Below are 26,679 nucleotides of genomic sequence, written 5' to 3'. Positions count from 1 at the left end.
GTAATTAGAGAATGTTATATTGCATATTTTGATTCGCAAATTTATAATTAGTCATTGATAATGATATATAAGAGAGATAGAGTGGGTGAAGGAAAAAGACAAATGAATACTATTAATGGTAATAATTATACAATGGGATACTATTTAGCTGATGGTATTTATCCTGAATGGGCCACATTTGTCAAATCAATCTCAAAGCCACAAGATGAGAAACGCAAGTTATTTGCACAATACCAAGAAGGGCAAAGAAAATATGTGGAACGAGCATTCGGAGTGTTACAAGCACGCTTTCCAATTATACGTGGTCCAGCTCATTTTTGGGAAAAGAAAAAACTTGCCAACATAATGAGAGCTTATATTATATTGCATAATATGATTGTTGAGGATGAAAAAGACAGTTATGCAGAAAATTTTACTCAAGGCTTAGAGTATGATGATGTTGAAAATGACTTATCACAACCTCAGCTGGGAGAGGAAGATTTTGCACCATACCATCAATTTCTTCAAAGAAATGCCCAACTTTGAAATAGGCAGCAGCATAGACAATTGAAGGAGGACTTGATTGAACACATATGGCAATTTCACAATGCTTGTCGTCAACTATAGAGTTTAATTATGTTTTTCTTTGTATTAAGTAATTTTACAAATTAGTATAACCCTGAATTATCTATTGTGTATTATTGTTATATATAAATTTATTTAATATTAATATCTTTTAATAGTGAATTATTTTTAAATTTAAATATTTAAATTACATTATTAAAAAAATTAATTATATTAATTACAAGTATTTTAATTAATTAATTAAGTAGAACCACAACAGGGACTAAAGTTAGTTTCTTCTAATGGAGAAAAGAGAGATGCTTTGAGTTCCTATTTACTGTTTACGACGCAAAAGCTGATGTGGAGTTACTTTTTATGACAAGCGAGCCATAAACAAGAACTGGAATGAATTCCCTACTGGAGATGGTCTTATATGTTAATTGATAAGGTCCAGTGCCTCATGCAAGAATGGAGCTATTTGTATAAAAAGGCACTGAAGCATCTACCTATACTAAGCGCACCAAATAAGGTTCATGTGTAGAGAAAAAAAAACGTTATAAACCTAGGTCTTACTACTGACCAAAAAAAAAAAAAAAACCTAGGTCTTACTAACATCTCACTTCATATAACTTGCTCAACATGATCTTGGCCAAATTGAGGTTAGAACATAACCATATACTACAAGGAAAATAATTGTAATTGTCAAGGTTCTGATAATTGGACTGGTCATTCAACTGTTCTCGCTCCTGATTTACTGATTTGAGGCCAATTCAATAGTGATTACACTGAAATAATCGAAATCTTATAAAATAATATATAAAATTATAAATAAACATTCAACGACATAAATATATTCTAATTTAAATTTAAAAAATACATTAACAATTAAAATTATAATTAAAATCTTATAATCTAATTTAAGTATACAAATTGATAGTATAATAGCAAATTTAAATAAATAAAATATAAATATACTCTAAATGTAAAATTAAAAAATACACAAATTAAAAATATAATACCAACCAAAGTCTCACAATTCTATATAAGTACAACACAACAAACAAATAGATAGAAAAATAGTCAAATATCAAAAATTAACATCAAGAGTTATATATACACACACACATAATTCATTATATTATATATTACATGTTATAAAATATAAAGAATAAACACACAAAAATATTTGTCAATATAAATATATCTCAATTCATTTTTTAATTTAGAACAAATGTATTCTATGTTCTTTAATTTTTAATATATATATAATTTAAATTAGATATATTATAATAGTATTTTAAAAAATCTAATGTGTAATAAAAACAAAAAATAAGTAAATAAATAATAACAAAGGATAAAAAGTCAAAAACACATCTTATAAATAAGGGGAAAACGAAAACTATTCACTGGGCTTAAAAATTCTTGGCCCAAAATAGAAGTAGCAAGCCGCATCAACAACAACATCAAGGTGATACCCTCAACATAAACAAAATGCTTTCTCTAATTAACCATATTTTTTATAAATTATATACAACTGTTAAAATGAATAATAAATTTTATTAAATATTTATAAATTAAAAGAAAAAGACAAAAATACTATTAATCATAATATATTTTCTCTTTCTATAATTATATGATATTGTTTTAATAAATATTTGAAGTATATAATAAGTATAAACTACGTAATGAATTATTGAAATTAAAAAGTAATAGTTAATTTAATACCAAAATAAAATTTAATTTTAGTTTTGTACTCGTTCTTTCTCCAATTAACTATATTTTTTTATAAATTATATAAAATTGTTAAAATGAATAATAATTTTTATTAAATATTTATAAATTAGAAAAAAAGGACAAACACTATTAGTCATAATAAATTTCCTCTTTCTATAACTATATGATATTGTTTTAATAAATAGAAATATATAATATAGGTATAAACTGTCTAATGATTATTGAAATTAAAAAGTAATGGTTAAATTAATACCAAAATAAAATTAAAAAAAATACTTATTATGAAAAGAATGAAATATAATTATATATATCTATTTAATTATAACCAATCTAACAGATCAATTTGCGATTCAATGGATGAACTAGTAATCCAATAACCCAATACTCTGATAGAGTTAATTACCTGTTCGATCTTAATAACTACGCCACTGAGAACGGTAAACAACAACCAGACCACTTCTAGCTACACGCAAAACAAGCATGGAAAGTTTTAAGCCGTCAACATCGTCGTCTGGGAGCAAATCACAGATACTCATGAGCCTTTCCATAATACCTGTTAATGACGTTACACTGCCAATAAAGGAATTACAGAGCATCATTTTGAATGCGACAGAAAACTAATGACAGAAACGTCTCATAAATTCAGCAGTATTTTAGTTATAATTTTAGTAAGATATAATAGAATAACATATTAACAACATGGCAGCAAAAAGTGAATAACAAAAAACGATTAACAAGAATAACTAGGCAGCAACAATGATTTATAAGTCAATAACAACATAGCAAAAAATTTAATAACACCTAATGCAACAGCAGTGAAGTGATTAACAAATTAATAAATAGGAAAAAAACAATTCAACAACTAATGACAAGAATATAACACCCTAAACAACACAACAAGAAGCAGCAAAAACAACAAGGCAATAAGAACAAAGAAACTAGCAACTTCCACAATAAAACAACCATCAACAAAATGTGAAAAAACAGCAAGGATCAAAGAGGAGAAAATACACTTTCCAAAAGCATCGACGACGACGTTGGAACACGACTACAGAAAGGCACAACTGTTGGAACTGAAAGGCACGGCTAGAGGTGAGCACGGCTGAAGGCAACGACAACAATGACAACAGTGGAAAGAAAGGGACGGGGGTTGGCAGCGAAAAAGTGGAGATTTGAGACTTTGAGAAGAAAATCCTAAAGAGGAAATTCAATTAAGGGATTTCGGATTTTTTTTGTTTGCTTTTTTTTGATAATTTCTGGTGCGTTTTGTTTTATTTTATTTTATTCTTTTATTCATCAGTAAAATGACACCGTTTTTATATTTGTTACAAGAAGTAGATACCAACTCAGAATTTGAAAAATTTATACGTTGATAAAATGGTACCTGAAATATGTTATTAATAAAATAGTCCTTAAAAGATTATTAATTTTGACAAAAGTGATCAACTATTAACTAAATTAGATGACGTTAACACCAAACACTAAGCTAACAGTCAACAACTATTATAATTACAAAAATTACCCCTACAATTATTTATTTAAAAGCTTCAACAGTTAAATCTAATTTTTACAAAAGATATCTTCTTTTTCTCGGCTTAATACAAAGTACAACAACAACAAATTCAAATTCAAATAAAAATCATAACAATAATAAATTTAAATTCAAATAACAACAACAATAAATTGAAATTCAAATCTCAGCATCAAAACTACTATATCCATTAAAAATCAGGGAAAGAAAAGAACAGAGGAATGAAAAAGGTAACTGCCTATAAAACACAGACACTTTCTTGATTTATCATATCCACGTGTAGGACACGACACTCCTTAATATTCGTCTAACACGCATGTCTTATGTGTCCAACCGTGTCTTAATAAAAAAATCTTCTCCGAACACGCTTGGACATACTTAAATACTATCATATGTCAGGAGTATTTATTTTTGGGGAATATTCACATGATGACATCTTTATATGAAGATGACATTGTGAACCCTTAAATAAATAATCAAATATATTTAGTCAAATATATCAACTCATCTAATGGTCTATAATACTATCTTCACATGAAGATGTCTTCATGAAAATATCACCTTTATTTTTTGTTACAAATATCGGTCGGGTTTTAGTTTAGTTATAAATAAATATTCGTTAGAGAGCTTGAGCCACATTGACCAAGATCAGTTTAATAACACGGCGACACCTCTTTAACCACTTTCCAGTTAGACCAGTTTCATTAGATGCACTATTCATTGGTTAGACTCAAACGAATTGCTAATCCTTTATCAAAAACAAAGAAAAATTGCAAATCTAAGTTATCCTATTGGATATTGTTGTTCTGATGAGTAAAATTTTTTTTATTAATTCTTCAAGATTCATTTGATTATGTGATGTTTTCAGATCTCTTTTATGTTCTAAATCAAATCTTTTATGTAGCAGACTTGCCTTCTTTGAGTTTGATGGCGCATCAAAACAAAATCCTGGAAAAACTGGTGCTAGGGCTATGTTGCGTGCTATTGATGGAAGTGTGGTATATATTTGTTGTTAGTTTTTTCTAGTATACATGAGCTATTTTTGCTATTTCTTCATAGATTATATGTAATATCTCCTTTTCCTTCGGTATACATGAATTGTTTTTGTTGTTTCCTTATAGTTTGAATATAGTAGTTTTGTTTCTTCTCTGTATTTCAACATTTATGTTCTAATCTTAAAGAACTCCTGGGTGTCTGTTTAAAGACTTTGAGTCTTAGTGAAAAAAAAGACAATATTTTCACTGATGGCCTCATAACTTCGTAACACACCCAGATTCCTTGAGAAAGACTTGCTTTTATGTTTGGCTTACAAGACTTTTAATACTTACTTGATTTGAGATCATCTTACATGATCCTCTTCACCAGGCTTTTTGGACCTTTGGTTAACCAAAGAACAATAATCTTTACTTTCTTAGCAATTCTCATATTCTTTAATTTCAATATGTTTGTAAAACATTGTATACTTGCATCTTAGCAAATTATAGGACATGCATGCATGATGCATCACCACACATGTGACTGTATTATCAAATTACTGACACCAGTAAACTATACATTTTTTTAAAAGTACTATTTGTATACTAAAATTAACTACTATATATTTATGTATAAATATATGTATAGTTTAATTCAATTTTAATGTATATTTTGTAATCTAATGTTTTATTCTCTTGATGGCTAATTTTAATAGCTGATTTTAATATATATGTAATATAATTTACGTGTTTTACTTTGGGACTTAATATCGAATAACCCGCTGACCGATGAAGTCAAATTTTTAAAAATAAATTATGGGTAACTGACATGATGACAAATCTCAATTTTAATTTGAAAATATTCTCTAAAGTCTGAATGCAAGAAAAATATCTGATTTCATCGATGCATTCTTTGTTTTTTCATTTTCATTTGCAACTAAATGGTTACTAATTACTATAATTTGTAGTTTTTCCGTCCCAATAATCCTATGCTACTGAACCAAACAGATTGACAATTCATGGAAGGTCTAGAATCAAAACTTGTCTACACTGTATAACGTGGCAAAAGAACTCAAGCACCAATTTTCTCTCTTTCAGATGATTGATGTTTTAAGGGTAGGTACTACTGACTTAGCTATTGGTATGTGTGTAATGTTTTTGGTCTTTTTGTAAAACACAATCTTGTAAAGTAATAGATAGGTCTTTTATTTTAGTGGTTTGTTTATCTTTTATTTTTTATTTTACGAGAAAGGAATATTGAAACAACTGCTGATGTAATTATTAGATTTGATTGCTAACATTATACTCTTCGGATGTGACCCTTTTTTGAATATAGTGTTAATTGTGGGATGTTTATGCACGAACTGTCCTTTTTATTTTTTATTTTATGACTTAATGACTTAGAGCAACTCCAACTGTAAGCAAAATTGAAACCTCATTTACTATGTGTCAAAAAAAGGAGAGACTTTAGCATTAGAGTGAAAGAAAAGAAAATTTTTTCACGTCTTTTAAAGTTGTTGAAACCCTGCTTAGAGAGACTTGCTCTCTTTGCATAATAACCAATAATATTTAGACATGTGTTAATTATATATATAATATAATTATACTTTACATATATAATTGTTTATTATAATTATTAATAAATTAAATATGATTTAATTATTTAATATAAATATTTAAATAATTATTTATGGCAGAGATTCAAATTCTAGCTCATGTGGCAGCATTTTCAGATATTCAAATGACCTAGTTATGGTAGGATTCATGATAAATATTAGAAAGATAACCATCACTAATGCAGAACTATGGGCAATCTACACATGATACGTGCTTCAAATGTTCGAGATATGAAGAGTTCAAGTATTATTTAGAAGATATTTATTTATATTTTTAGAATATTTTAATTTAACGTATTTTTATTTTATTTATTTAATTACTAGATTGGGCCTTATGATTATGGGTTTTAGGGTTTTTCTTTGTTTTAACCTAATAAGAGGTTATAAATACCTCCTTAACTATTGTAGTCGTAGCATAGAATTTTTAGAGGTTTCAAAACCCTTTTTTTGGTTTCGTGATGAAACCATGATGTGGACAATTGAGGTTGAGGAGTCCCTCTCTTGTTGCATCGGAGAATTGGGTAGAAGGTTGAAGAGTCCCTTCGATTCAATTCCCAAACTATGACGTTGACAAGTTAGGTTGAGGAGTCCCTTTCTTGTTGCGTCAAGAAATTGGGTAGAAAGTAGAGTGATTCTCTTTGTACTCAATTTCAATCTATCTTTTTATTTTTATTTCAATATCAATGTATCTTTTCTATTCAATTTCAATTCTTGTCTTGTTTATCCTTTTATTTCGTATCAACACAGGTCTTAAAATTGTAATTGGTATGGGAATGGAAATGGTACAAGTAGAGACAGAATTTACCTGTGCAGTGAATCTGTTGTAGCATGCTTCTATGGACCTCCATGACTGCACCTCCCTCATCCGTGCATTTAGAGATCTCCAAACAAATCCAGGTGACTTCTGAGTAAACCACGTCTTAAGGGAAGCCAATTTCAGTGCCGACGTTCTAGCCAAGCATACCCATAATCTTCCAGCGGGTCTCCATCGATTCGTCTCGTCTCCACCTCCCTCTTTCTGGTGCCAATGATTGAAGTTGATAGGAGACAAATGGTGTTTCTAGAGTTGTGAATGCCTAGTTAATTTTTGTTTTGGGGCGTCTAGCCCCCTTCCCAATAAAAAAAAGTATGTTTCGAACAAAACCTGTTGGAAATAATATTATATAAATAGAGACCACACGAGCTGTAAAAAAAGGCCATTAACGCTCACATTAGTAAATCTAGCAGAACTAAAATTCATAAAACAAAAACCATTTTGCTTTGTTGATTAAGAAAAACTTACAACAACTTCTCTTTTAAAGGAAATCTAATGCCAACACAAGTGACCATGAGTACTTCAATCTAAATCAACATAAGACAACAATAGAACCATGGTAAAAAAGAAAACAATGCAATTCCATTTATTAAATTGCAGAGCTAGTTTGTAGCATACCATGAAACTCAATCAATTCAACCATAAACCTTTAGTTGCAGGAACTAACAAGAAATTTAACAAAGATCACAATCTCTCCATGACCATCACATTACACGTTGGAACTAAAGGTAACCCATTGGTCTTTAATAAGATTAACAACATACAATACTGTCTCCCAAATTACAAAATAGTTAACATTAAATCTCAAATAAAATTTTATAAAAAAGAAAACTCGACATCCTTATGTCAACAACTTTAGAAGGCAGGACTACACCACAAGAGAACATGATTTATCTTTGAGGATCATAAGTTGACAGTCTTGCAAAAACTAAGTCTACCCATATTTCCAACCATCGCTCTGACTTGGCCTCGACATGGAACCCAATTCCTGCAACAAAACTGGCATGTTGGTAAAGGGGAAACATATGACAACATAAATATCAATATCAATGGCAAATCAAAGCACACAACGGACAGTTTTAAGATACATTTTGTTTAATCTAAAGTTCGGATTATGGGGTGTAACATGGATGTTGTATATACAGAAGCAAATCTCATCGGCATTGTCTTCCTCATTGGCCACATAGTTGTGGCGGTCATGGCCAAACCCAAAACACCTTTGCAACGTCTCCCATTCTTTGCAATAGTACTACCTTGCGGAGCACCCTTTGACCTTATGATATGCATATCTCCGACGTTAATATGATTGCTAGCGGCCTGAGTTTGTCTACCCTTGTTTACTATGGATCACATGTACTCTAACTCCTTAGACATCTTCGTGATTACATTCACCACTTTTTTGTAAGTTTCCGAACCCTGTGTTGCCAAAAAGCACAAAGACAGACAGAGAATATGCTTTCCAAACAGGCCATATAGGGGGTCTTTTTCTCTAACACCTCAACAAAAGGAATATTGATTTGTAACTTCTTAAAGATTGCCAAGAATTGAGCAAGTTGCTCATCCTTGGTCTCCTTTTGCATGTTCTGAAAGGTGTTGTACTACAAGCTCTTTCATCACTACTGAGGTGTGTACGAGTGCACTGTTAGTCTCCTCTTGAGCCTTTTTCTCCTTCAAATCCTCAATAGCATGCTCCTCTTTAGGCACGGCCTCCTTGCCCATCGGGGGGCCTTGCACTCTTCCCTTGGATTTATCTTTGTGTTGCTTGAAAGAGTGTTGGAAGGTCTTTCAGGTATCCTGTTGCTCAATTGACCCACTTGCACTTCCAAGTTTCGAATTGAAGACCGAGTCTCTTGCATAAAACTATGAGTGGTCTTGAAAAGGTCAAAGACTATTGTGGCTAAGTCAGAGAAGCTGTGTTTTGAAGTCTCCATCTGCTGCTGAGAGGGTTAGAACTGCCTGTTATTGAACTTATTTTGATTGGTTCCATCCTGATTGTTGTTGAAGCTCTGTTGGGGCTTCTATTGTTGTTTCCTCTACCCAAAGTTAGGATGAGTCCTCCATTCCTAATTAAAAGTATTTGCATAGGGATCATTATTGGAATTTCTAGAGGAGTTTTCCATGTAATTTACTTCTTCCATGGTGGGCTGGGAATGACACAAATGTCCTCTTGAGGGTAGCTCCCAGTCATGCCATAGAATGTATCTTGAGTGTTGATAGCTGAAACATGCATCCCGGTCAAGTGCTAAGAGATCATGCTTATTTGTTGGGGCATAAGCTTGGTTTGAGTCAAAATAGCATCCAGTGTATCCACCTCTATGACTCCTCTCTTTTGAGTAGTCCCAATGTTCACAGGGTTCTTTTCAGAGGTATACAGGTATTAGTTGTTGGAAACCATCTCAATGATCTCATCTGCTTCTTCAGGCATCTTCTTCATGTGTAGAGAACTACCTGCAGAGTAATCCAATGACATCTTGGCCTTCTCAGAGAGGTCGTCATAAAAGATCTACAGCCTGGACCAGTCTAAAATCATGTCAGGAGTGCATCTCCTAATTATCTGCTTGTATCTCCTAATTAAACTGACAGTTCTGCTACACCAGAGTGACAAGTTGAGGCTTAAACTCGAAGTTGTTGGCACCAATGGTAGGTACAGCTATATTGCACCCATAGAAGCCAGGTGTGGGTGCAATATATGAGCCAAGCACCTTCCTTGCTTGCTCTTTAGCATTCGGGTTCCCTCCATTAGCTGCCATAGTGGGTTCTTCAACTTCTTTCTCAAAGGTTTTCTTGAGATTCTCTCTGGCTTTGTACGCTTTAGCTTGTTGCAAACGCCGCCTCAATGTTCTCTCAGGTTCAGAATCAAACTCGAGAAAGGGTTCTTTGTCCTTGTTCCTGCTCATCAACAACAAGAGGCAAAGAAAAAGTGGGAGTCTCTATGTCAAAGAATAGAGGACTCCCAGTGAGATATCCTACGTAAAAAAATGAAACAAAACAAAATAAACAATTAATAAAAGAATTCTAAAATAAGTGTGCAAATTTAACCTAAAAATTTTCAAAAATTAAAAAGAAAAGGGTTCAAAAATTTTTGAAATTCAAAAAGAAAGGAAAAATACTAAGGGGACACCAAACTTAAAACCTGAAATTAAATGAAAATAAAACAAATAAAACAATATTCGAAATTAAAGGGAAAGATAAATAAGATAAAAATAAAAAATTTAAAAGAAGAACAAAAGCGAAAATCGAAAATTAAAAGAAAAAGTGAATGAACAAAACTGAGAAAAATACCTAATTTAAGTAACATGACAACTGGTAGTTGTCAATCACAAACAATCCCTGGCAACGTCAAAAACTTAGTGCGAATTTTTGGAATATCCACAATTTAACCGGCAAGTGTACTGGGTCATCCAAGTAATACCTTAGGTGAGTGAGGATCGATCCCACAAGGATTGTTGGACTGAGCAAGCAATAGTTATCTTGTTGGACTTAGTCAGGCGAGTCAGGAAAGAGATTTGGTGAGTTGTTGTCATAAATGGATAAACAATAGCAAGGGAAATAAAGAAAGCAATAAACAGTTTGGTGTGAAAGCAAAATAAGACAACAGTTAAGGTCTCGAAGATGTTTACTTTTTCTGGATTAAAATGTCTTACCGACTATTTTAATCATGAATGATTTATTAAACCATAAGTGATTAAACCATAATCTCTTAGTGATTTAATCTCCTCTAACCCTCATCAACCACCACTCTTGTAGTCACTCAATTCAAATTAGAGGGTGAAGTTCAAGAAAACTAGTTTATACCACGAAGGCCCTAATCACCCCAACCCGGCTAAATAGATGTTGCTTATCCCCATCGGTTTGTGTTATTAGCCGTCTAAGAGGAATGTTTTCCAGCTGTAGTTCAAGCGAGATAACTCTCTCAAGAATCACAAGAACTCATGTAGAAAAGGGTCATACTCTCGTTCCACCCAGTTCATAAGATTAAGAATGAAAACAATCCTTAGAATTGAATCAAAATGTTAATTAAAATAGAAGAATAATAGTTCTAATCCATAGAAATAAATAGAGCTCCTAACCTTAACCAGGAGGTTTAGTTGTTCATAACTTACAGAGAAAACAGGATTCTGAAAAAGTGCGAAAGGAAGAAGATCCTAAACATCAGTGATCTTTTTCTTTAAATACTAACCTAATAATAAATACGAGACCTAAAAGATATTATTTTGTAAATAAACATTACAAAAAGAAAATAAAATAAAACTAAGAAGTGCTAAATCCACTTGGAGGCCCAAATAGGTGTGAAACGGCCCGCTGCTAGCGTTTAACCCCAGAGATAGACGTTAAATGCTAGGGGAGTAAGCGCATGATTCTGGTTTGTGCTCCACTGCTAGCGTGAAACGCCGGGTGGGCGTTCAGTGCACAAGGTGTGCTGTCAGCATTTTCCTTTCTTGCTTGAAACTTCTCCAAACTGCTCTGAATTTCATCAAAAATGATAAAAATACAAGAAAAACTCAAAGTAGCATCCAAAGGTAATTTTTGCACTAAAATCAAGTATAAATAAATAAAATCTAACTAAAAACAACTAAAAAATGATAGTTAAAAGGGTATAAGATGCTCACGCATCATCCTCCTGCAAAACTATCATGCACCAACACTCTCAATTCATTTCATGACCTCGGAGAATATCTCCCTTGTGTACAGCTTACTCGCCAACCTCTCAAGAGAGTCCATATTGGCCGTCAACATGGGATCAGTGTACAACTACTTGTAATCTGCAATGAACTCATTATTATGGAAATCCTTAACAAAATAATCCAAGTTCTCTACCAGCTCAAGCAAGCAGTTTCTAGATTTTAAAAATTTCTTCAATGATAAATTAACACTCTCGCATCTGGATGTTGTTCGCAGACCCCACAAAACTTATCGCAGACCCCACTACTCCTTCTTCTCGTATGTGCTTTCAATCTAGTCGTTACCCTCCAATATAAAGCTACCAACTATTTTGGCCCATAATCTTCAAACTCCTTAATCTCAAAATGGTCGTACACGGCCATCTTTAATACGGCACAAAAATTACTGTCTTTTATATTTGGTAGTGCTTTTCAAGCAACGTTCTAACAGCAGAGTCGATGAGTAGAATTAGAGAAATCACTCAGACTAGCCTTCTTCATAACCTCATCACCATCTGTGAAAATAACCTTCGGTTCCTTATTTCGCATAACCTCCAAAAAAATCCTAAAGAATCATTTATATGATGGAATTTTTTCATCCTCTAACAAATCAAAACCAAACGTAATAGTCTATTTATGGTGGTTAGTACTGAAAAATATAACAAGAGGCCTATTATATAGATTCTTTCTATAAGTGGAATCAAATGCCAAGATATCTTTATAGCATTCATAATCATATCGCATGTGGCCGTCTGACCGAATAGATCCATCTTGGTCATGCCCTTTGGATAACTAATAGTTGCCGCAGGATCCCTTTCCACAATGTGGGATTGCCGGATATCATCCATATAGTTATACAATTCTTTCTTGTTCATACACCGGTCCGAGCTACAAGGTCCGAGTTGGCCCAAAAGTAAATAAACCGACATCTTGAAAGGTTGGTCTATTACCGACCTCATTACAAAGAGCTCGTAAGACCGCAATAGAGGCCCAAGAAGGCCCAGAACAAAAGAACACCGCCCACAAGAAGGCGGTTGAGCAAAAGATAAAGATCTCCTCCCCAAAAGATAAGATAAGATAACCAACTTATCTCAAAATAAGATCATCAAGCATTACTATAAATACACTGGAGCACTCAGATATAACTCATACTCTAATTCTACTAAAAACCTTCCTAAAGCCCGTACTAACTTAAGCATCGGAGTCTTTTGCAGGTACCACCCCCCTCCGGTGATCGAGGACCAGTAGCATCTTGAGCTCCAACAAGTCGGGCACGGCAGCCTTGGCCAGACCAGAAGATCTCATCCGAGACTGACCTCCCTGTTTTAAGTAACACTCGGGACATTGGCGTCGTTGCTAGGGAACCTGGAAGTCATCCCACCACCATGAAAAATAACCCTACTAACGACCTTAATTCCGGATTGGAAGAAGGAATGCCGCTTAAGAACACGGATGCCACACCAAAGGACACACACCAATCCAAGGGAGACAAGCAACCTCAGAACACTGAAATTTTAGACCCCATAGAAAAACAGTAGGATCGTCTCAAACAACTTGAACGAGAAGTCGAACGTCAGCGTGAAGCCAAGTGAGATCTCTGGAGAGAGACAAGACGGTGTCGAGAGCTGGAAGATAAACTCGTAAAGCTCAAAACCGGCCTCAAAACTAAAACTGCTCGGTCCAACTGCGAAGATAGCCACCACAAAGACCAACACCCGTTCACGACAGAAATCATGAAGGCTAAAGTCCCGAAGGACTTCAAAGCCCCTGACATGACCCCATACGATGGTACATCCGACCCAAGGACTTCAGGAGCCGGATGTACCTCACGGATGCCTCATACGTGACGCGTTGCAAAGCCTTCCCGACCACCTTGACCAAAATGGTGATAAAGTGGTTCGACAGCCTGTCACCAAGGTCGATCACAAGCGTCGATGACCTCGCCAAGAAGTTCTTAGCCAGGTTCTCCATCTAGAAGGACAAAACCAAGCACGCTCCAATCCTGCTAGGGATTAAACAAGGAGATCGGGAAAGCCTTCGCAGTTACATGGAGAGATTTAATAAAGCATGCCTTGACATACAGAATCTTCCTACAGAAGCAGCGATTATGGGACTCATCAACGGTCTACGGGAAGGACCCTTTAGCCACTCCATATCCAAGAAACACCTAACATCTCTGAATGAGGTACATGAATAGGCAAAAAAGTTCATCAATATGGAGGAGAACTCCTGATTAGAAAAAATCTCAAAGACCGGATTCTCCTACCCACCTCGGGACAAGGATAAAAAGTCCAAGAAAAAAGATGACCAACCTACTAAGAAACTCAGAAAGTACCACAACTACAGCCTTCTTCGAGTGTCTCTTGTGGATGTTTACCGAGAGATATGCAACACTGAAAAGATCCCACCCCCTCGCCGGATTATACACAAGAGAGGAGGATGTCAGACAGAGTATTGCGAATACCACCGAATCTACGGGCATCCTACCAACGAGTGCTACGACCTAAAGAATTTCATAGAAAAATTGGCACGAGAAGGGAGACTAGATTGGTTCTTAGCCAACAGAGCGGACGAACCGAAAAAGAAAAGAAGGGACGAAGAGGGCGGACGAGCTGAACGTCCCCCTCACACCCCAGAGAGACATATTCACATGATAAACAGAGGATTCGTAGGAGGAGGGGTCTCTAAGTCATCCCGCAAAAGACACCTTAAAGAGGTGTACCATGTCAAAGAAGGGGACAGGTCGCCCGACCTCCCAACTATTACCTTCACTCAAGAAGACACCGCAGGCATCATCCTGGGAAATGATGACCCCGTGGTCGTTACTAATGAGCGGATAATTTGTATACTTTTTGGCATTGTTTTTAGTATGTTTTTGATATAATATAGTTAGTTTTTAGTATATTTTTATTAGTTTTTAATTAAAATTCACTTTTCTGGACTTTACTATGAGTTTGTGTGTTTTTCTGTGATTTCAGGTATTTTCTGGCTGAAATTGAGGGACCTGAGCAAAAATCTGATCCTGAGACCAAAAAGGACTGCAGATGCTGTTGGATTCTGACCTCCCTGCATTCGAAGCGGATTTTCTGGAGCTACAGAAGCCCAATTGGCGCGCTCTCAACGGCGTTGGAAAGTAGACATCCTGGGCTTTCCAGCAATATATAATAGTCCATACTTTGCCCAAGATTTGATGGCCCAAACCGGCGTTCAAAGTCACCTCAAGGAATCCCAGCGTTAAACGCTGGAACTGGCACCCAAATGGGAGTTAAACGCCCAAACTGGCACCAAAGCTGGCGTTTAACTCCAAGAAGAGTCTCTACACGAAATTTCTTCATTGCTCAGCCCAAGCACACACCAAGTGGGCCCGGAAGAAGATTTTTATGTCATTTACTCATTTCTGTACACCCTAGGCTACTAGTTTCTTATAAGTAGGACCTTTTACTATTGTATAGAAATCTTTTGATCATTTTTAGATCTCTAGATCATCTTTGGACATTCTAGTTCTTAGATCATTGGGAGGCTGGCCATTCGGCCATGCCTAGACCTTATGCTTATGTATTTTCAACGGTGGAGTTTCTACACACCATAGATTAAGGTGTGGAGCTCTGCTGTACCTCGAGTATTAATGCAATTACTATTGTTCTTCCATTCAATTCCGCTTGTTCTTTTACCAAGATATCACTTGTTCTTCAACATGATGAAGGTGATGATTGACGCCCATCATCCTTCTCACCCATGAACAAGGTGACTGACAACCATTCTTGTTCTACAAGCATCTGAGGCTTAGTGAATATCTCTTGGATTCCTGATTGCACGATGCATGGTTGATCGCCTGACAACCGAGTGCTCGCCTGACAAACGAGCCAACCATTCCGTGAGATCAGAGTCTTCGTGGTATAGGCAAGAACTGATGGCAGCATTCAAGAGAATCCGGAAGGTCTAACCTTGTCTGTGGTATTCTGAGTAGGATTCAATGATTGAATGACTGTGACGTGCTTCAAACCTGTAACCTACTGGGCATTAGTGACAGACGCAAAAGAGTTATTCTATTCCGGTAGGGGAGGGAACCACACCGGTGATTGGTAGCACTGTGACAGAGTGTGTGCATTAGCTTTCACTGCGAGGATGGGAGGTAGCTGCTGACAACAGTGAGACCCTATACGAGCTTGCCATGGAAAGGAGTAAGAAGGGTTGGATGAAGACAGTAGGAAAGCAGAGAGACGGAAGGGAAGGCATCTTCATGCGCTTATCTGAAGTTCCTACCAATGAATTACATAAGTATCACTATCTTTATCTTTTATGTTATTTTCGTTCATCACCATATATATCTGAGTTTGCCTGACTAAGATTTACAAGATGACCATAGCTTGCTTCAATACTAACAATCTCCGTGGGATCGACCCTTACTCACGTAAGGTTTATTACTTGGACGACCCAGTGCACTTGCTGGTTAGTTGTGCGAAGTTGTGTAATGCCATGGTATTGAGCGCACCAAGTTTTTGGAGCCATTACCAGGGATTATGAGAGTTGTGAAAAAGTATAGTTCACAATTTCGCGCACCAAAGCACAAAGAAGAGAACCTGACCGAATTCTTCAAAGAAGAAGAACCCATGGCAGCCGAAAATAACAACAATGCCAACAATGCAAGGAAGGTGCTGGGTGACTTTACTGCACCTACTCCCGACTTCTATGGGAGAAGCATCTCTATCCCTGCCATTGGAGCAAACAACTTTGAGCTTAAGCCTCAATTAGTTTCTCTAATGCAACAGAATTGCAAGTTCCATGGACTTCCAATGGAAGATCCTCATCAGTTTTTAGCTGAATTCTTGCAAATCTGTGACACAGTCAAGACTAATGGGGTTAACCCTGAGGTCTATAGACTGATGCTATTCCCTTTTGCTGTAAGAGACAGAGCTAGAATATGGTTGGATTCTCAACCTAAAGAAAGCCTGGACTCTTGGGAAAAGCTAGTCAATGCCTTCTTGGCAAAGTTCTTTCCACCACAAAGATGGAGTAAGCTTAGAGTGGAAGTCCAAACCTTCAGACAGAAGGATGGAGAATCCCTCTATGAAGCTTGGGAAAGATACAAACAATTAATCAGAAGATGTCCTTCAGACATGCTTTCTGAATGGAGCATCATAGGTATTTTCTATGATGGTCTCTCTGAACTATCTAAGATGTCCTTGGATAGCTCTGCTGGAGGATCTCTTCATCTGAAGAAGACGCCTGCAGAAGCTCAAGAATTGATTGAAATGGTTGCAAATAACCAATTCATGTACACTTCTGAAAGGAATCCTGTGAACACTGGGACTAGTCAGAAGAGAGGAGTTCTTGAGATTGACACTCTGAATGCCATATTGGCTCAGAATAAGATATTGACTCAACAAGTCAATTTGATTTCTCAAAGTCTGTCTGGAATGCAAAATGCACCAAACAGTACTAAGGATGCTTCATCTGAGGAAGAAGCTTATGATCCTGAGAACCCTTCCATGGAAGAGGTGAATTACCTAGGAGAACCCTATGGAAATACCTACAATTCTTCATGGAGAAATCACCCAAATCTCTCATGGAAGAATCAAGAGAGACCTCAACAAGGTTTCAATAACAATAATGGTGGAAGAAACAGGTTTAGCAATGGCAAGCCTTTTCCATCATCTTCTCAGCAACAGACAGAGAGTTCTAAGCAGAATACTTCTGACTTAGCAACAATGGTCTCTGATCTAATAAAGACCACTCAAAGTTTCATGAATGAAACAAGGTCCTCCATCAGAAATTTGGAAGGACAAGTGGGTCAGCTGAGCAAGAAAGTTACTGAACTCCCTCCTAGTACTCTCCCAAGTAATACAGAAGAAAATCCAAAAGGAGAGTGCAAGGCCATCAACATGGCCGAATATGGAGAGGAAAGAGAGGAAGAAGACGCCACTGAGAAAGACCCCAGTGGGCGTGCACCACTCTCCTCTGAGTTCCTCAATGAGGAACAATGGGAATCTGAGGCTCAAAATGAGACCATAGAGATTCCATTGGACTTACTTCTGCCATTCATGAGCTCTGATGAGTATTCTTCCTCTGAAGAGGATGAGTATGTCACTGAAGAGCAAGTTGCTAAATACCTTGGAGCAATCATGAAACTAAATGACAAGTTATTTGGAAATGAGACTTGGGAGGATGAACCTCCCTTGCTCACCAAAGAACTGGATGACTTGTCTAGGCAGAAACTGCCTCAAAAGAGGCAGGATCCTGGGAAGTTTTCTATACCTTGTACCATAGGCACCATGACCTTCAAGAAGGCCTTGTGTGACTTAGGGTCAAGTGTGAACCTCATGCCCCTCTCTGTAATGGAGAAATTAGGGATCTTAGAGGTGCAAGCTGCAAGAATCTCATTAGAGATGGCAGACAACTCAAGAAAACAAGCCCATGGACTTGTAGAGGATGTTCTGGTTAAAGTTGAAGACCAGTACATTCCTACTGATTTCATAGTCCTAGAGACTGGGAAGTGCATGAATGAATCCATCATCCTTGGCAGACCCTTCCTAGCCACAGCAAAGGCTGTGATTGATGTTGACAGAGGAGAGTTAATCATTCAAGTGAATGAAAAATCCTTGGTGTTTAAGGCCCAAGGATATCCCTCTGTCATCATGGAGAGGAAGCATGAAGAGCTCCTCTCAAAACAGAGCCAAACAGAGCCCCCACAGTCAAACTCTAAGTTTGGTGTTGGGAGGCTACAACCAAACTCTAAGTTTGGTGTTGAAACCCCACATTCAAACTCTAAGTTTGGTATTGGGAGGTTTCAACACGGTTCTGAGTACTTCTGAGGCTCCATGAGAGTCCTCTGTCAAGCTAATGACATTAAAGAAGCGCTTGTTGGGAGGCAACCCAATGTTTTATAATTAATTATTTTCTTTTGTTATTTTATCTTTTTTGTAGGTTGATGATCATAAGAAGTCACAAAAACAATGAAAAAAGCAAAAACAGAATGAAAAACAGGAAGAAAAACAGCACACCCTGGAGGAGAAGAAACTGGCGTTCAAACGCCAGTAATGCTAGCTGTTGGGCGTTTAACGCCCAGTCTGGCACCATTCTGGGCGTTTAACGCCAGAAAGGGGCACCAGACTGGCGTTAAACGCCAGTAAAGGGCAAGAACCTGGCGTTAAATGCCAGGAATGGGCACCAGCCCGGCGTTTAACGCCAGAAATGGCTCAAAACGTGATTTTGAGCAACATTTGGTGCAGGGATGACTTTTCCTTGACACTACAGGATCTGTGGACCCCACAGGACCCTACCATCACTCTCTCTCTTCTTCCCCCATTCACCAATCACCTCAACACCTCTTCCCCAAAAATCCCTCACCTATCAAATCCCATCTTTCTCTTCACCACTCACATCCATCCCTCATAAACCCCACCAACCTCACCCTTCAAATTCAAACCACTCTTCCTCCCAAACCCACCCATAATGGCCGAACCTTTACCCCCCTCTCTCCTATAAATACCCTTCTTCAACTCTTCATTTTCACACAACCTAAACACCCTTTCTTCCCCCTTCTTGGCCGAATACACCACCATCTCCCTCTTCCTCATTTCTTCTTCTTCTACTCTCTTCTTTCTTCTTTTGCTCGAGGACGAGCAAACATTTTAAGTTTGGTGTGGTAAAAGCGTTGCTTTTTGTTAACCATTTATGGCATCCAAGGCCGGAGAAACCTCTAAAAAGAGGAAAGGGAAGGCAAAAGCTTCCACCTCCGAGTCATGGGAGATGGATAGATTCCTCTCAAGGGTGCATCAAGACCACTTCTATGAAGTTGTGGCCTTGAAGAAGGTGATCTCCGAGGTCCCCTTTTCACTCAAAAAGGGTGAATATCCGGAGATCCGCCATGAGATCCGAAGAAGAGGTTGGGAAGTTCTTACCAACCCCATTCAACAAGTCGGAATCTTGATGGTTCAAGAGTTCTATGCCAATGCATGGATCACAAAGAACCATGACCAAAGTGTGAACCCGAATCCAAAGAATTATCTCACTATGGTTCGGGGGAAATACTTGGATTTTAGTCCGGAGAGTGTGAGGGTGGCGTTCAACTTGCCTATGATGCAAGGAGATGAGCATCCTTACACTAGAAGGGTCAACTTTGATCAAAGGTTGGACCAAGTCCTCACAGTCATATGTGAAGAGGGCGCACAATGGAAGCAAGATTCAAGAGGAAAGCCGGTCCAATTGAGAAGGCATGACCTCAAGCCCGTGGCTAGAGGATGGTTAGAGTTCATACAACGCTCAATCATCCCCACTAGCAACCGGTCCGAAGTTACCATAGACCGGGCCATCATGATCCATAGTATCATGATTGGAGAAGAAATAGAGGTTCATGAGGTTATAGCCCAAGAACTCTATAAGGTGGCGGACAAGACCTCCACCTTGGCAAGGTTAGCCTTTCCTCATCTCATTTGTCACCTCTGTTATTCAGTTGGAGTTGACATAGAGGGAGACATTCCCATTGATGAGGACAAGCCCATCACCAAGAAAAGGATGGAGTACACAAGAGATCTCACTCATCATGAGATCCCTGAGATTCCTCAAGGGATGAATTTTCCTCCACAAAACTATTGGGAGCAACTAAACACCTCCCTAGGAGAACTAAGTTCCAACATGGGACAACTGAGGGTGGAGCATCAAGAACACTCCATCATCCTTCATGAAATTAGAGAAAGATCAAAGAATCATGAGGGAGGAGCAACAAAGACAAGGAAGAGACATTGAGGAGCTCAAGCACTCCATAGGATCTTCAAGAGCAAGAAAGAGCCGCCATCACTAAGGTGGACCCGTTCTTTGATTTCCTTGTTATTGTTCTTCTGTTTTTCGAATTTTAATGCTTATGTTTATCCATGTTTGTGTCTTATGATCATTAGTGTCTTAGTGTCTATGCCTTAAAGTTATGAATGTCCTATGAATCCATCACCTTTCTTCAATAAAAACGTGCCTAATTGATAAAAGAAAGAATTGCATGAATTTTGAATTTTATAATAGTTTAATTATTTTGATGTGGTGGCAATATTTTTGTTCTCTGAATGTATGCTTAAACAGTGCATATGTCTTTTGAATTTGTGGTTCATGAATGTTGGCTCTTGAAAGAATGATGAAAAAGGAGACATGTTACTGAGGATCTGAAAAATCAATAAAATGATTCTTGAAGCAAGAAAAAGCATTTTAAAAAAAAAAAACGAAAAAAAAAAGAGAAAGGAATAAGAGTTGTGATCCAAGGCAATAAGAGTGTGCTTAAGAACCCTGGACACCTCTAATTGGGGACTTTAGCAAAGCTGAGTCACAATCTGAAAAGGTTCACCCAATTATGTGTCTGTGGCATGTATGTATCCGGTGGTAATACTGGAAGACAGAGTGCTTTGGGCCACAGCCAAGACTCAATAAATAGCTATGTTCAAGAATCATCATACTTTACTAAGAGAATCATTAACACTATCTGGATTCTAAGTTCCTAAAGAAGCCAACCATTCTGGATTTCAAAGGATAGAGTGAGATGCCAAAACTGTTCGGAGGCAAAAAGTTAAAAGCCCCGCTCATCTGATTAATACTGATCTTCACAGATGTTTTTGGAATTCATTGCATATTCTCCTCTTTTTATCTTATTTGATTTTCAGTTGCTTGAGGACAAGCAACAATTTAAGTTTGGTGTTGTGATGAGCGGATAATTTGTATACTTTTTGGCATTGTTTTTAGTATGTTTTGATATGATATAGTTAGTTTTTAGTATATTTTTATTAGTTTTTAATTAAAATTCACTTTTCTGGACTTTACTATGAGTTTGTGTGTTTTTCTGTGATTTCAGGTATTTTCTGGCTGAAATTGAGGGACCTGAGCAAAAATCTGATCCTGAGACCAAAAAGGACTGCAGATGCTGTTGGATTCTGACCTCCCTGCATTCGAAGCGGATTTTCTGGAGCTACAGAAGCCCAATTGGCGCGCTCTCAACGGCGTTGGAAAGTAGACATCCTGGGCTTTCCAGCAATATATAATAGTCCATACTTTGCCCAAGATTTGATGGCCCAAACCGGCGTTTAAAGTCACCTCAAGGAATCCCAGCGTTAAACGCTGGAACTGGCACCCAAATGGGAGTTAAACGCCCAAACTGGCACCAAAGCTGGCGTTTAACTCCAAGAAGAGTCTCTACACGAAATTTCTTCATTGCTCAGCCCAAGCACACACCAAGTGGGCCCGGAAGAGGATTTTTATGTCATTTACTCATTTCTGTACACCCTAGGCTACTAGTTTCTTATAAGTAGGACCTTTTACTATTGTATAGAAATCTTTTGATCATTTTTAGATCTCTAGATCATCTTTGGACATTCTAGTTCTTAGATCATTGGGAGGCTGGCCATTCGGCCATGCCTAGACCTTATGCTTATGTATTTTCAACGGTGGAGTTTCTACACACCATAGATTAAGGTGTGGAGCTCTGCTGTACCTCGAGTATTAATGCAATTACTATTGTTCTTCCATTCAATTCCGCTTGTTCTTTTACCAAGATATCACTTGTTCTTCAACATGATGAAGGTGATGATTGACGCCCATCATCCTTCTCACCCATGAACAAGGTGACTGACAACCATTCTTGTTCTACAAGCATCTGAGGCTTAGTGAATATCTCTTGGATTCCTGATTGCACGATGCATGGTTGATCGCCTGACAACCGAGTGCTCGCCTGACAAACGAGCCAACCATTCCGTGAGATCAGAGTCTTCGTGGTATAGGCAAGAACTGATGGCAGCATTCAAGAGAATCCGGAAGGTCTAACCTTGTCTGTGGTATTCTGAGTAGGATTCAATGATTGAATGACTGTGACGTGCTTCAAACCTGTAACCTACTGGGCGTTAGTGACAGACGCAAAAGAGTTATTCTATTCCGGTAGGGGAGGGAACCACACCGGTGATTGGCAGCACTGTGACAGAGTGTGTGCATTAGCTTTCACTGCGAGGATGGGAGGTAGCTGCTGACAACAGTGAGACCCTATACGAGCTTGCCATGGAAAGGAGTAAGAAGGGTTGGATGAAGACAGTAGGAAAGCAGAGAGACGGAAGGGAAGGCATCTTCATGCGCTTATCTGAAGTTCCTACCAATGAATTACATAAGTATCACTATCTTTATCTTTTATGTTATTTTCGTTCATCACCATATATATCTGAGTTTGCCTGACTAAGATTTACAAGATGACCATAGCTTGCTTCAATACTAACAATCTCCGTGGGATCGACCCTTACTCACGTAAGGTTTATTACTTGGACGACCCAGTGCACTTGCTGGTTAGTTGTGCGAAGTTGTGTAATGCCATGGTATTGAGCGCACCAAGTTTTTGGAGCCATTACCAGGGATTATGAGAGTTGTGAAAAAGTATAGTTCACAATTTCGCGCACCAGTTACCATCATACTTACCAATGCCAATCTCCATCGAACATTGGTAGACCAAGGAAGCTCTGCAGATATCCTGTTCAAATCCGCCTTTGACAAGCTCGGCCTAAAAGAAAAAGAGCTCAGAGCATGTCCTAATAGCCTATTTGGGCTCGGAGACGCCCCTATCCAGCCACTTGGGTACATCCCAGTACACACAACCTTCGAGAAAGGAATACGGTCTAGAACGCTGAGCATAAACTACATCGCAGTCGATGTGAGCTCCGCATACAACGCCCTCATAGGTCGGACAACGCTAAATCAGCTTGCCACGGTGGTCTCCACTCCGTACCTATACATGAAGTTCCCAACTCCAGAAGGGATCTCCACCATAAATGGAGACCAAAAAGCTCGCGCGACGCTGTTACAATGAAAGCTTGAACCTTAAAGGCGACCCCAGAGGAAAAGAAACCCACACTATTGAACTCGGCGGAATCCAAGCTCGCAAAAAACTTTGTCTTCAACCAGAAGGTGAGACCAAAGAAGTTCAGATCGGAGATACTTAAGACAAAATAACAAACATAGGGGCGAACCTAAAAGAAGACTTAAAGAAACTGCTGACAAAGTTCTTAAGAAAGAATTCCGACCTGTTCGCATGGAAGGCCGCAGACATGCCCGGTATTGATCCCAGACTAATGTGCCATAGATAGTAGTATACCATGGATCTCGGCCAGTACAACAGAAATGTAGGAAGCTTGGCCAGGAGAGATCACAAGCCGTAGAGAAACAGGTACAGGCCTTGTTAGAGGCAGGGTTCATAAGGGAGGTAAAGTACCCATTATGGTTGGCCAATGTCATACTGGTCAAAAAGTCAAATGAAAAGTGGCAGATGTGCACTGATTACACCGACCTTAACAAAGCCTGCCCAAAAGATCCCTATCCACTCCCAAATATACATACAATAATTGACGCCTCATCGGGATACAAGTACCTTTCCTTCATGGACACTTACTCGGAGTACAACCAAATTCCAATGTATCAGCCCGACCAAGAAAAATCTGCGTTCCTAACCCCAAGAGCAAACTACTGCTACATAGTCATACCCTTCGAACTCAAGAATGCAAAGGCTATGTACCAGAGGTTGATGAATAAAGTTTTCACCAATCACATCGGAAAGCTGATGGAGGATTATGTCGACGACATGCTGGTAAAGACACAAAGAGAGGAAACGTTATTATCCGATCTCGCCGAAGTATTCGACACCATAGGAAAGCATGGGATGAGACTTAATCCCGCAAAGTGCACTTTGATAAACCACTATTTCATGGTTTATCTTGTTCTTAATTGAGTGGTTTTTATCAACTCTTTACCCACTTATTCATACTATTTGTATGGTTTTACTTTTTCCTTCCGAATTTTGTGCTATGATTGAAAACATGCTTCTTTGGACTTTAAATTTGCTATGTTTAATCCTCTTTTATTACCATTCGATGCCTTGATATGTGTGTTAAGTGATGTCAGGGATTACAGGGCAGGAATAGCTTAGAGGATGCAAAGGAAGCATGCAAAAGTGGAAGGAATACAAGAAACTGAAGAAACTGCTAAAGTTGTCTACCCTAACCTTCTGGTACTAAATAGACCATAACTTAAGCTACAGATGTCCAAATGACACGGTTTTAGTTACGTTGGAAAGCTAACATTCGGAGCTTCACAATGATATATAATTTGCCATAGCTACCTTGAAGCCAGATGATGCAAACGCGTGGATCACGTGAATGCGTGACCTGACAAAAACCCAACCCACGCTAACGAGTGGACGACGCTTCCGTGTGACTTTGCAACGACATGTACGAACCAAAAATCACTGGGGGCGATTTTTGGGCTGTTTCTGACTCAGTTTTTGGCCCAAAAAACACAAATTAGAGGCTATAAAGTGGGAGAATACATCCATTCATTAACAAAACATTCATAATTCATAATTTTATGTTTTAGATGTAGTTTCTCGAGAGAGAGGCTCTCTCCTCTCTCTTAGGATTTAGGATTTAGGATTTCTATTAGTTTTAGGCTATTTCTTCTTCATTCCAGGTTCAATGTTCCTTTACTTTAATTTTCTCTTCTACTTTTATTTACTCTAATGCTTTTACTTTTTAATTACTTATGTTGCCAAATTGGCTTATGAACTCTTCATGTTAGATTTGAATATTCTATTTAATATAATTTGAGGTATTTCAGATTTATGATTGCTTTCTTCAATTTATATTATTGATGCTTTTGATTTAATTTATATTTCTCCCCTTTGCTTTGGTTGAGTAATTGGTGACACTTGAGTTGTCAAACTCAGCGGTTGATTGATATTTGAAGTTTGCTGGTTGATTTGGATCCCTCTAAAGCTAGTCTTTCCTTAGGAGTTGACTAGGACTTGAGGAATCAAATTAATTAGTCCACTTGACTTTCCTTTATTTAGTAAGGGTTAACTAAGTGGGAGCAATAAACAAATTTCCATCACACCTGATAAGGATAACTAGGATGGGATTTCCAATTCTTATACCTTGCAATGGTTTTCATGATTATTAATTTACTTTCTTGCCATTCACTATTCTTGCTTTTTATCTTATACATTAAAAAACCCCAAAAACATACCTTTTTCCATAACCAATAATAAATCATACCTCCCTGCAATTCCTTAAGAGACGATCCGAGGTTTGAATACCTCGGTTATTTAATTTTATTGGGTTTTGTTACTTGTGACAACCAAAGTTTTTTGTACGAAAGGATTCTTTGTTGGTTTAGAAGCTATACTAACAACGCGATTATATTTGTGAATTTCTTTACCATCAATTATTTCGATCGTAGAATGTGAACAAGCCTTTTAGGACTTCAAGACATTCTTGGGGCAACCACCCATCCTTACTCAACCCCGGCAAGGAGAAGAACTGATCCTATACATCGCCGTGGGAAGTCGGGCAATAGCCTCAGCCCTAGTTAGAGACGACAAAAAAGGGCAACAACTCATCTACTTTATCAGTAATGCTCTACAAGGGGCTGAACTAAATTACCAAAGGATAGAGAAGTTTGCCTATGCCCTTATACTCACTTCCCGACGACTCCGACCATACTTTCAGGCCCACAGAAATAGAGTGCGGACCAACCAACCCATAAAATGTATTCTACAGAAAACAGACTTAGCGGAAAGAATCCTACAATGGACAGTCGAGTTGTCCAAATTTGACCTTAAGTATGAAGCTCGGACAGCCATCAAGTCCAAATACTCGGCCGACTTTGTTGTAGAATACACCGACACCCCAGACACCCCCACCAATTAGAACCTCTACATTGACGGCTCATCAAACAAAGTCAGAAGCGGAGCTGGAGTAATCCTAGAAAAAAATCAGGGAACTCAACTCGAGCTCTCCTTAAAATT

General features: G+C 37.7%; 1 protein-coding gene and 1 non-coding gene across 2 annotated transcripts; one reads left to right on the top strand and one right to left on the bottom strand.

Moving 5' to 3' along the window:
* Positions 1-132: 132 nt before the first annotated feature.
* Positions 133-525, top strand: LOC130940055 (uncharacterized). Its single transcript, XM_057868103.1, has one exon. It carries the CDS (start codon positions 133-135, stop codon positions 523-525), a length of 393 nt encoding a protein of 130 aa, XP_057724086.1.
* A 16,363-nt stretch (positions 526-16,888) lies between these two features.
* On the bottom strand, positions 16,889-16,996 carry LOC130942500 (small nucleolar RNA R71). Its single transcript, XR_009071068.1, has one exon. It is a non-coding gene; the product is annotated as a small nucleolar RNA R71 (small nucleolar RNA).
* Between the last annotated feature and the right edge of the window lie 9,683 nt (positions 16,997-26,679).

This window comes from Arachis stenosperma, chromosome 7 (assembly GCF_014773155.1).
Source record: "Arachis stenosperma cultivar V10309 chromosome 7, arast.V10309.gnm1.PFL2, whole genome shotgun sequence".
NCBI classification, from domain to species: Eukaryota; Viridiplantae; Streptophyta; class Magnoliopsida; order Fabales; family Fabaceae; genus Arachis; species Arachis stenosperma.
Note: the sequence above shows the minus strand (reverse complement) of the source record. Positions and strands in the feature narration are given on the sequence as shown.

Bases quoted from the DNA above. Each gene is read 5' to 3' on its own strand.
- LOC130940055 (XM_057868103.1), top strand. From the start codon at position 133: ATGGGATACTATTTAGCTGATGGTATTTATCCTGAATGGGCCACATTT.